The sequence below is a fragment of the Saccostrea echinata genome, unplaced genomic scaffold (genome assembly GCF_033153115.1).
Source record: "Saccostrea echinata isolate AGI-Se365-2 ecotype Australia unplaced genomic scaffold, CSIRO_AGI_Sech_v1 ptg000004l, whole genome shotgun sequence".
Lineage (NCBI taxonomy): Eukaryota > Metazoa > Mollusca > Bivalvia > Ostreida > Ostreidae > Saccostrea > Saccostrea echinata.
This window is the reverse complement of record NW_026889753.1, coordinates 10,642,642-10,655,701: the sequence shown is the minus strand read 5'-3', so window position 1 is coordinate 10,655,701 and position 13,060 is coordinate 10,642,642. Positions and strand designations below refer to the sequence as shown.

General features: G+C 34.3%; 1 protein-coding gene across 9 annotated transcripts in view; it reads left to right on the top strand.

Annotated features, from left to right (window-relative positions):
* The window catches only part of LOC133179165 (zinc finger CCCH domain-containing protein 13-like), a 59,660-nt gene that overhangs the window by 20,924 nt on the left and 25,676 nt on the right, over positions 1-13,060 (top strand). For 7 of the 9 annotated variants that reach the window (XM_061313941.1, XM_061313938.1, XM_061313946.1 and 4 more), the window contains one exon: positions 8,306-11,031. In XM_061313941.1, coding sequence (XP_061169925.1) covers positions 8,306-11,031 — 2,726 coding nt within the window. Of the gene's footprint in view, positions 1-746; positions 842-1,128; positions 1,240-8,305; positions 11,032-13,060 lie in introns of those variants that run through there. The other 2 variants (XM_061313944.1, XM_061313945.1) reach the window with 2 other exon arrangements.

Here is a 13,060-nt window from a genome sequence, read left to right as displayed (position 1 = left end):
GCAGTCTGTCAACAAATGCCAAGCAACTTCAAAATATTTTCATTAAAACTTGTTCTTTTTGCTGAATGTTTGCTTATTGCTTGGATAGATAATTATTTGCTTTAAAAATAATGCCTGTGTGTTTTACAAACTTCAGGTATTCACGATACTTTTAAGGCTAGGAATGTGCTAAACTAATATTTCATTTGGGCCAAAATCCCAAATTAAAACATCTCTAATTCTGCGTACTGTAAACATGCAGTTGTGATGAATGAAAAATCTTTAAAAATATGTCATTGCATTTATTAAATTAAGCTTTAAAAAAAGTATATATGACCTAGAAATGTTTTTGATTGGGGGCTTATTTTGCACTGGAAAAACTGGTTTGCATATTGGCAAGTATACCAGATAAACATATGTAAACTGATTAAATATGCACATACATCTGTGATAACTGAATGCATTGGTAGACCTGGTTTTTAAGAGCCATTTACTCTGATGAGCAGTGGTAGATGTTTCTGGACAATATGCTAGATCCCAGACAATAGGGCCTGATTTCCTCACAGAGAGGAATTAGTTTTCAATCAACTCCCCTTTGGAACCCCTTGAATTAAAGGTCGCAGAGGATCAAAACATACCGTGAAGAATGAATGAAGTTTTGGTCTACCTTTAATGCTAAGGTGTATGGAGGAGAGGATCGACACAGATATTGTGATTTTCTATGGCCCAGGGATATGTGTTTAAGTGTGTACGAAGATGGTACTAATGAACAATCATGTTTGTGCGATGGCGATGACTTTGACGTGAGTTTTGTCACTGTCTGACTGTAGTTACTGATTTTACACCTGGATGGAAAACACAGGTGGGTCTAACTCTTCTGTCCCAGGTGATAGCACTGAATTAACACTGGGCTCAATTCCAGAAAAACACTTTAAGGGGATTATCTAACATAAATTTTAGGCCCAAATTCCAAAAATCTAAGGTAAAAAACAAAAAAATAAGGTAGATACTGTTTAAAAAAATAAAGAAGTATTTGATTGCATACATGACTTTTATCTAAGAGGCCTGTCACATGGCCGTATTAGTTGTCATGCTATGGTAAGCGTTTGACAAAAACTGAATGTTATTGTATCACTGCTGTCAAAGAAGGGGAACAATTTTAATTTGTCTGTTGGATATTATGTGTCCAGGGTCATTATTACGAGGAGAATTAATGCTCAGGCCTTCACACGACCACAACAAAAGGGCAAAGATTTATGGGTGGGTATATCATACCATGTAAAGAATCCCCATTGAGGAGTGTGGTCGGTGGCTTGAATGAAAGAATTGACCATTTCATTGGATGATTCAATAGAGCAGTTGGAGTCCCTATTTTATGTGCTAATTAAGACTTTCATAAGTTTATGCCACAGTGGAATGAAGTGAAATTTGATGATGGTAGACTTAAAACATTGATTTTGTATTGGGTTATCTGTAGTGATGTACTCCTGTAGGCCTGATGTTAGAAAATCACTGAATTGGAACAGAACCTAGTATCTGGTCTCTGATTGAATCTTTGTAAGTAGATATGTTATCAGCTTTGATTTTGTTTTGTTTTACAAGATTGTTACATTGTCATAATAAGGGACACCTGCAGACTGCATTTATTCAGGTCAACTTCAAAAACTAGGTCTTTTCTGCATTGCTGTTTGACCTTGTTTTATTTTAAATCATTTTTTTTCTTATATTCATCACTGTACGTGTTAGAAAGTTAACTGTGAATTTATCAGACAATTTGGGGACATGACCAACCATTGGCAGACAGGTAGACGACAGTAAAATCCAGCGTTAATGCATTTGAATTTTACATGACACATACCAGCAATGTTATAAAAATTTAATGTTTTTACAATCTATGTTGTGTCATAATAATTTCTGCCCACATCTCACCATTTATATCTGTAAAACATTTACATTTTGTGTAGGATATATTGTGTTAAATACTAGTAAGAAGTCGTAAGCTTCAATTAATTTTATGAAAGTTAATTTTACCTTACATTATAGAAAATGTTATTATTAATAAATACATGTCATGTAGTTCAAAGAATTCTAATATGTGTACGATAAATTACTGTGATATTGATTCTGTAATCTTTAAAAATTCCATGGATTACTCTCAAAGAAGAAAGTCAAATTTATAATATTCATAATTGATTTTTAACCTTCAGATCTTACTTGATCAATTATTTTATAATATTCCATAGAAGTCAGGCTAGTGCACTAGTGATTTAAGACGTGTGAATATTTTATGATGCACAATGATAGGGAAATCACAGGTGCTCATATTGTCATCAGATATCTACATGGATTCTAAGGTAAATCGGAGAAAGATGTATTAGATTACGACTTTATATACACTTGGTTCTCATGACTTCAAAGGCATTCTTGATGTATTGAGAACCCAGATCTGATCCTATTATTAAAGTCAGATGGCTGATAAGAAAAAACTATTTAAGGGGAAAGTCTCCCTTTCTCTGGCCCAGTGACACAGTGGTGAAAAATGAGTTAAGAACTTTGTTTTTGAACTGCTGCTGAATTACTTTTGAAAGTCTTTGGTTGGATACCAAATGACATGAGAACACATAGATAAGATTTTTATTGAAACACGAGTGGGTACACATGAATAGAGGGTGGACAATTGTCGTATGGAGTGTTTCCACTTCCAGCCTTTCACTTGGACTGGTTTTGCCGAGCAGTTCTGGCATGTCCATAGATTAGCAGCAGCAAGTTTGAATAGGGCCATTGGTAAAGCCCACAGATAGGTGAGAAAGACCTCCAATCCGAAATTATATTAGGTATCGTCTTTACACTTCATCCCAACCTCCGATACATCAAAGAAAATAATCTTCTCATGTTGACAATATATAAGAAACAAATCTTTAATAATTTTGACATTTGAAATTTGGTCTATATTTTATAACCATTTGTGATAAAATTGGAAGAAATTGATTCCAAAATGTTCTGGCAACAAATCTATGTATGAAAATAAACCTAAGTTCCCTACAAGATCTGTTAAGGCAATATTAGTTTATGTTCATTGGTCTGAAGATCTTCGTAATGGCAAGTATATATAGGGCATTATTTGTGAAAGTTATAACAATTGTTATATTAATTCTATTAGCCTGATTGGATTAACATAATTCCCTGTACTTTAGGCAAGGAAACCTAAGACTGTCTGATAGTATATTTTTGTTTTTTTTAAGGCTGAGACAGGCATAGTCTTGTTTTTACTTAGGAGTACTCACCCTATTGTGTTCACCTTTTTGTTTAGACTGTCAACTCATGCCTTTAATCTTGTTTAATCATTTTACTACGAGATAGAAAATTATGATGCAGTAGGTCGGTTTTTATAAATACATAATTTGGCAAAAGTTTGAAGACCGTAAGGATCGGGTTATGTAGTACAGTGATGGACAGATAACATTGATTGGGGATAATTTACTGTTATTGACCAAGAACAATGTCTGTTGTTTGGTTCTTAAAAGGATTCACAAACTTAACCATTTAAACAACTACTTAATGTGTTCTAAGGTTCATACCTCCTGATTTAGTGTCAAGATCTGACAATGTAATAGCTCTAGTTAATTTCTTAGTCTTTATCTCTTTTCAAAATTCAGGGACAGCAGTTGTAAGTAGGGGTTATTTATACTTGGTGGTCACAAAAAACAATTCTAAGGTCTGTAACTCTTGTAAATATGTTCACTATTTGTGAAAAGTTCTTTGCGTGGAGAATGTAAACCTTAAATGATGTTACACACAGTTTGTAAAAGTTTTTAAGCATTTATATGCACATTATAAAAATGTGGTTTTATACTACATTCAATGAAGATTAATATTTTACCGCACAAACACGAAACTTTCCAAATGAACATATTAGCAGATTATTAATTTAGTTTCGGGCAATTTTCTAAGTATCATTAGTAAGCTTTGTAAGTGAATTTTCAAAGGAAATATTCCTTAATTCTCTACTGTGTGAATATTTTCCTGCACAGCTCCCCAAAGACTAAAGATTTAGATCATGACAATTTCTTTTTAAACGGTTCAGGGCTGGCCTGGTCCCTGTGTTAAGTGAAGGGTTACAATGTTGATTCTGGTCTGGAGTGTATTATACAACAACCCTTATGATATTTGTTTTGTCAAGATAATATTATGGCACAATTTGGGAGAGAAATTTAAACTGCAAAAAGAGGACAGTATATCTGTCTGGGTAAGTTAGCTGGCAGCATGCAGGCCGGGTTTTGGAATTTGGACCCCCCTTTATCAATTCGAAATTTCTCTAAACCATATACATGTCAAAGAGAACATTTTTAAGTTCTTTACCTATCTAATGAATTGCCCACATTTTAGATTTAAGCAAACAAGATTTTGGCTCAAGTTGTATTGAAGTATTAGGTAAGTGAATTATTTGAATTTCTTCTCAGCAGTTAAATTTAGAAATGATAACACGTTTTAAATGTTTATGTATTTACCCGACAAATAAATGATAATTCATTTTGAATTTGATTCATTTAAATGAATTTCTTTATCACTGCATCACATGGTTTAATTTTTTTTCCATGAAGATTTTGACATTCATGTTTATTGATGTAAATTTTATTGGCGACAGCACAAGTTTTAGATATACCATATTTCCAAAGGATTTTTCTGAAAAGTTCTTATGCTGAATTTAAATGGATGGATTTTTTTTCCTTTTTAGAAAGGGATAAAAGATTGTTTGTTTAGCAAACACTATCCAGATACCGGAAATTGTTGAATCCAAGTTTCTCAGTCATTTGAATTTTTTCAGACCTTTCTTTGCAATCTGAAATATATGGCTTTCACAAGCAGGTGTGAATTGTGAGTTAAGATCTACACTTGGACTGAAAAGTTTGTACCTGACATGCGAATTTTTTTGCTTTTGATCAAGTTTCACTTAAAACCCGATTTTTTTGCTCGATAACAAGAGACCCGCTCTTGTGTGGACTTCTTTAAGCTGTTAGCTTTGTTGTAAATTTGTACAACACTATAGACATGCCAGGAGGTAAGGCTTCTATCTTTGTTTTATCACATTTCAGACTAGATATTTTTTTTTTTATTTCAAATGGATTTAAAAAGAAAAAATTAGGGTGCCCTATTTAATAAAGCTATTCAGTTGCAATGTCCATATTTCTTTTGTCATATACACTGAGTATTCATTGATGTGGAAAGAATGTCAACATAAATTTATTTAATGTCATATTAATGACTATAAATTTTAGGAGATACGAGATAAAATTCTTAATTTTTATATAACAAAATTTCAATATTTAGGATGAGTATGTAGATTCTTTCTGCTAGAGAAATTTTGCAAGTCACAGTCAAACAGAGAGCAACAGTTCTGCGTATGTACCTGTGTGTGGGATAGTGATTGTGGTCCTGTTTCCTCAGTAAATCCCCGCCCCAAGTTGACACTATCGGTGACTTCTGGATCCATCGCTATCATATTTTACACAAGCCTAGCAGATAATTACTGTAGTCTTTTGTTACTTAAGCACAATATCCTCTTTGATGACATTTAAAGTCACTTTTTATTGCCAAAACAAAGTGCTGAAACCCAGTCTTGGGGGGAGGTTTCACATGAGCCTGGCATTATTTGTCATACTTCCTGTACCAAGTAAGGTAAAGGTGCATAGTGGAACATTCTTTTTTGGTGGTTCTACGTAACCAAATTCCACTCAAATCTGAAAGTAAAAGTTCCTTTATATTAAACCTCTCCCCCTGCAAAATAGGAAGAAGGTTTGAACTTGTTGAATGAAAACTTGCAGTATATAGTAATTATATTCTGACTCAATTAATTGTTGGCGTTGTAAAAATTTAGTTCTTAATTATTTTAATATTCTACTTTTAAAAGATATCATGACAATTATATGAAATGAAATGTGAAAAACTATGAAGAATTGACTTCTTAGAGGTATAATTAAAAGTTTTATATATATATATATACATGTATATATATATATGTAGAGAGAGAGAGAGATTATGATGTACTTAATATAGTGGTCAATGGCTGTTTTCTGTAAAAGAATTTGAGTTTGGAGATGTACATTTCATGAAACATTATCACCCCAATGTTTAATTGTTAGCTGTGTTTAGGTTTTTTATCTTTGAATTAATTTACTCAGTGTATCAAAGCATTTCCTGGTGTTTACTTGTGAAGAAAATTAAAAACAATGTAACGTAGCATTGAACACATACATAAGACTTGTCATTACGCTAATGTCTTGTTTGAACATTACAACAAGACACACTTCAAAGACCAAGACATTAAACAGATTTGCTAATTAATATAATTCTCTTGGAAAATCATGCATAGTTAAAAAAATTGATTAGTTCTTTGCAGATTATATTTTATTCATATTTTTGTTTTTGATTTTCTTGGTTTTGAACATGTAATATGAATGATTTTACAGGGTCCTATATTATAATTATGCAAAAAATAGTCATTCTAGAATTTGTAAATTTATAAACTTTTCACTTTACATAGGTTTATTTAGTTTCATATGATACATCAATCATGAACTCAATAGTATAATTGTTAACTCCCTTAGTGATACACATGTATATTCAGACTATATACTATATAGGTAATGAATGTCCAATCAGTTTTCTATCAATATATTTCAGAATTTTAGACGTATAGAAACTGTTACTAATTTAATTGATGCATTTTTAACTTTTTACACGAAATGTAATAAGAAATACAGAATACTTCAATTTTTTCTTCAATTTATTTTTGGAAATTAATATGACTTCTGTTCATCAGAAATTTAATTTGTAAGTGTTAATGGACCAAAAATATTTGGATAATGAGCTATTTTTGATCTTCTTTCAACCTAATAATGTGGGCTTTTTTTTTTTTTACCTCATTGTCACTTTCTTTAAAATGAAATTTTAAAAACTGAATGTTGGCTAGCTGTCATAAATTACATTAAACTTAAATAAAATGTTTAATGTGAGTCACTGTGTGAATAGTTTTTGTTCAAAGCAGGATATTAACCCAATGGGTAGTTGTATAGTCATACAAAAATCTTAAGGCTTTTATAATTTGGTTCTTAATATATTCCAAATTAATAAAAATGGCAATTTGTTCATCCTTACTTGTGAATCGATCATTAATACGTTTTTTTTTAAGTATATAAATAGAATATGACTTATTCAGGAATAAAATTGAGTGATTGACTTTAAACATTCTGGCATGAAGGTACTATCCTCCACATACATTTCTTTGTTTGAAAAGTATTCACACAGCTTTGAAACCTGGGAAAGATCAAAGAAAATAGTAGGACATAAAGTTGTCTCCCTTGTCACATAGTCCAGATCTAATGGAATTACTAGTGTATATCTGAATCAGCTGATTGACGTGTCTTTTATTTAGCAATGTGTGTTGGGGCCCAAACACCTTGTAGACCTGTAGATGTTTAGTACAAGCACTATGCAATAGTTGTCAGGGTAAGAAATAGAGTTGTAAATCTGACAGGGATTTTGTGGCCGTGATTGAAACCCAGGTGTGCAGTAAGTCAATTCACCTGACAGTTCCTAATTATTTTACCTGTCAATCAGAACAGGTAATGTGACCCAAATGACCAATTTATGTCCACAGGTTACATGGTGGCAATTCATTGAAGGCTACTTGTCTTTAATTCATTGACGCATTTGGCTGAGGAGGAAATCAATTTGTAATCTTTGAAAAACGGCATTATCAATCCCGGGGACTCATTTTTCAGACTGATGTTATTTGTTGGATCAATTGTGTAATCATGGTGAGAACATTATTTTTTCTATTTGAAGAAAAAATTGGATTTTGGTCTTTTCCAGCATGGAAATTTAAGCAATGTGATATTTTAGTTCTTCTATTTATGAGTGAGTGAGTTATTTGGTCTAAATGGAGGTAATTGAGGAAAGAGCACATTTACAGGCATTGTACGTTAATGGGTGATAAGTCAAGAGTATTTGATTTCGGAACTTTGGAGTAAAGGGTACCGAGGATATATGTATGAACTGTGGCCTTACAGAGTAAATTTTCTGGTCTCGTAGTTTTAGATTAAGTCCTAGAAGTGTCATTAATCTTCTCCTATTTTGCATGTGTCTCCTTCACACATTCCTTACCTAATTACTACGGAAACGGGGAGGTGAACATTTAAAATTATCATACCACTGGGGAGGAATTTTATTTTCATGCACTCCGATTTCATGTAGGAGGTTTTTAGAAGTTTGTATTGTCATTGTAATTTCTGAACTTGAACTTATTTCAATAATTTATGCTTTGTAGAATTGGAGGAAAATCCTGAGTACCTCAAAATGATATCAGATGCTGGGAATACTGTCCAAAAGCGGTCCTCATCGGGATCTGACAAAAGTCGCAAAGGATCATCGTCAAGGTCTCCACAAGGATCGTACAGCAATCAGCAGGAGGATGAGGAATTCTTGAACAAAGTGTGCAAATTTGAGATGATCTCAAGAGGCAAGACCTCACCCACAGCAAAATCTCCTGTGAACAAAAGTTTCTCCCCAGATGGAACTTACAGATCTTATGGACAAGTGATCTCTGAACATAACCATGTAGGTCATATGGAACCACTGTCTCCAGTGGAAATGAATAGAGGACATGTGCCCTCACCACTAGAAGGTAAACAGTATGTGCCAAAATCAAGTTATCCATATGCAGGGGAAAAACTATTCACCAAAGAAACTGCTACCACTCGTGTGTCTGCAGACATTCTCATGAAAGCTGGAAATGTGCAAACAATGCAAACAACAGAAAGAGTGACAAGCACAGGGAGTTCTAGCTCTAGCTCGCTGACCAGTGTAAGTAGTGCAGGGGGAGGCACTCTCAGCTGGAACTCTGATTCGGGGAAATCCTCACCTAGAACGAGTTTTGTGACACTCTCTTCCCAGAATTCCACAGAACAAAAGAAACCCATTATAACTGTATTGTCCCCCAAAGTGTTCAACTCCAAAGTTTCTTTAGAGACTGATGCTGAGAAACTTGCAGAGAGTATAATGAATGGAGATCTGCTTGCAACAGCTTATGATAGTGCTGGAAGCAGTAACTCCTCAAGTAAGAGAAATACGTTTGAAGGAATGGACTTTGATTTTAATGAACTGACTGCCAGCCAGCAGGATTTGTCAATAAAACATCGTGAAATTGTGGCCGAACGTAAGAAAGAACAACAGGTAGAAAGGCAAGAGAAACAGAGACTGGAGGAGATTCTTAGTATGTGTGCAGAATACGACAAACAGATTTCAGAGGTTCATCTTAAAGTAAAGACAACAGTCAAACAACAGACCACAATTACTGCAGATACAAAAATTACTCCCAAAGTGCAACAATTTCTGGACAATAATATTCCAAAGTTTTCTGGTTCTCCCCATCAAAAGGAAGCTCCTCCTGTTCACACAAAACCCAAATCATCTCCAAAGACTCCAAAATCTGGGGATTCCTATGTTTTTGATGGTTTTCCAGTTGAAAGGGCGGAACAATATGATCTGCCTCAAAGATTTGTTTCTGACTCCACAAAGTGTGAGAGTCCACTGATTTCATACCAGGATGTCACACCCTCCAAAACACCAACACGGAACAAGATAGTGAGTCCTATCATAAAAACAGAAGGACATCATTCAAGGTCTGTGAAAGGACAGATTACAAGTACTCCAAAAACTGTCAACTTTAAAGATGAAAGTCCCAGAGAGTCAAAGGAAAGTCCTAGACAGTCCATAGAAAGTCCAAGGTATACTCGAGAGAGGAAAGACTCAGATTATGATAGTGCTGATATGATTATAGAACCTCCAAAATTGGTGAATGGAGATGTTCCTTCACTTCATGGAAAGAATACCCAAAGTGCAAAAAAACCTTTGGAACATCTCTCAGAAGTGTCTGGCAAACCTGCCTATAAAACAGAAAGTGAAAGTAAAAGTGGAAAAACAGGTGTCAATTTATCATTTAAACTAAAAGACGATGAATTTAACAATGAGAGTTTGGCATCACCTACACATAGACCAAATCATTTACCGAGTTTTCAGGATTTTAGTATTGAAGTTCATTCATTGGATAGAAAAGAAAAGTCTGAATTTAGAAGTTCCATGACAAAAATAAAAACCAATGGATCATTAACCATGATTTCATCTCCCAGCAACACACACAAAGAATTTGGCTTCCAGATGCAAAGAGCAAGTTCCAACTCTTCCAATTCTGAGGAAGAATCTGCAAGCAATTCAGAGGACACAGGTACAATCAAACGTCGACCAGGACAATTACAGGAGTTTCAAGTTCGCAGAAATGGTCCTGGGTCATCCAGTGAGGTCAAGGACAAAGACAACTTGAGCCCAGATGATCCTCCCACACCAAGTTTCCGTCCTGCAATGGGGAGCAGGAGTCCAAAACTCACACGTAAACTGATGCATGTTGAGGATTCTGGAGAGAAGGGTAACGAAAACACAAATTCATATCAGGTCCGAAGAGAGGAAGGAAGTGTCAAGGTTGTGAATATTGACATTGAGAGTAAAAGTCCCACTGCTGTGTCAAAGAGTAAAGAAGAACAAGATTCTATACATGTCAGCTGGCTGGAATCACAAAGGAGAAAAGTTGAAAATGGATTTTACAATGCTAAAGACTCAAATAAAAGTGATGCATTTTCATTACCTCAGAATGGTCTATCGGGAAAGTCATCAGATTCCAGCAGTGATACTAGTACCATTGTGTTGGATCAGAAAAAAGGAATTTATGAAAATATACCAGCTAGGTCACCGAAGCCTTTCCCGAATTTTAAAGTGGAATTGAAACATGGAATGAAATTGCAATCTTTTTTTGATGGTGATAGTTCAGTTGTGAATGGATTACCAAGATCAAGGAATTCCTCAGGTTCTGGAGGAGGGAGAAAGTCAGATGATGTGGAAAGTCTGGTGTCAAACAGCAGTGAGGGAGAGGTCAAAGGGTCAGTGAGAGGTCATCGAAGGTCAGGAGATTCATCTAGTCGAAGGAGCTCAGGACACCACAGGGTAAGTTGTTAATGCAAGGGGAATAACTCTTATTTGGGACTTATCAAAAGTATGTCTCAAATTAAGGTTTTTCGTAGAAAATTGTAGAAAGATGACAAATAGTTGCATTATATCTATGTGTCAGACCTAGCTTTTTGAAAATATACACGGTTGCCAGAGACATGTAAGATATTGGAGACAGAACAACACACCTGTAGAAGATTGACGACCTTGCACTGGCAAGTTTTTTTTCTGTGTCACATTAAACTTAAATGATAAGTCCGTTTAAATACCTACTGTGGAATGTCATTCTTCTTTCTCGGAATAATAAGTAGCTTGTTTGTAAATTTTCTGACCTGGAGTTCTCTTCATTATCATAACATGTACAGGAAAAAACTTGTGTCATATTTTGAAAGAATCGTAAAGTCATTCGTTTTTACCAACTAGGAGGCAGAAAAAAGTAGGAGGATGTTATAGTCCTTGTGGATTTTGGTGGTTTTATAAGTGCTTTGAATTTTTGGAAAGCTACCATAAACACAACAATAGATGACTGTGAAAACATGCGAAGTTTATTTACTCTTAGATGGAAGGGCTGATAGCTGATTTTTAGCCTTCTATGGAGAACATTTAAACTACAAAGGCGTTTTGAAGGATCCGCTATCATTTTGAGATTTTTTTAAATATCCGTTTAAAATTCTGATGAACTGATAGCTATAAGGATTGGGACTATGTTGAGGAGGTGATCATTTGTTATGTAACAAGCCTAGGTCTGTGTTCATGGATATATACAACATGCAGGTATATAACTGAGATTTTGCTTTTGATTATGGAATAATAGTGTCATACTGGAAAAAAATCATAAATCAGTTCATTGAAGTACAATATTTGAGGAAATAAATCGCTTTCCAGTTACAATTACTTATTTTTTTGGTAAACGATCTATGCTTTTTTAGGAAAAATGTATTTCCTTGTAGTTTCATTACCCATTGAGGTGTTATACATTAATTTCATATTTTTTGTCACAAAATGAGAATTTAAGTGTCCGTTGTCCTACCGGGCCATCATCTTCTCATGGTAATATTTCCTGTGTTATCAAATTTTATTTTAATTACAGTCCTAAGTCATATGAAGAAATTGCAGTCCTGGATATATTATACATTGTAGTTCTATTGTCAAGCATATTGTGAGCATTATAATTCCCTAGTTGGTGACTGATTTATATTTATAAGCTAGACTATATTTGGATTATATCTGCATAGACAATCTAAGTCAGTGATTACAGGTATTTATCTAAGGGTCCACCCTGTCTCAGGTAGCAGACTGGTTCAGGTAAGAGATTTATAGATTCAGGTGATTATTCCTGACTGACCTCAGGTGCCATGTATAGGTATACATTTACACCATTTTCATTTATCTTCTCTTTTTTGGTTTCAGTTTCTTTCTTCATAACTGGAGGGCAATTATAATGCCTAACAATGTGATCAATTTTTCAGTGTCTTTTAATACCATGCAAAAGTGTGGGTGGGAACACAAATGAATGACAAATTTCCTGAGGTGTTGAATATCTAGGTCTAATAGATTTACTTTTCTTCAACAAGATTCACTCAATAAACTGAACCTGAAGTCAGCTTTAAAAATACACCTGTAAGAATTTTACAGGTGTGCCATTTGGAGATACAACCAAGTTATCAGAATTGTAGAGCTAAAAAAAATTACGTTTGTAAATTCCATTAGTTATGGAATGACACCTATAAGATGGGATAGGGGGTTTATCATGACATGCTGTATGTTAGGACAGGTAAAGTGATAAAGAGTCAAGGTGAGTGGTGATAATTATAGTCTGTGGACAGAATCAGAGGTGAAACCTGTAAAATTCTCACTGATTCGGAATCAACACTACAGATAAAGACATCAATTTTACATGGTTGTCAAGCCGTAGACTCGTTTTATAAACATTATGCTGTATTCCTTCCTTTGTAACATTCCTCTTTTCTTGGAGAAAGGTAATGTTACTTTTGAGCATATTTCTGGTGGACTCCAACATGCTTTT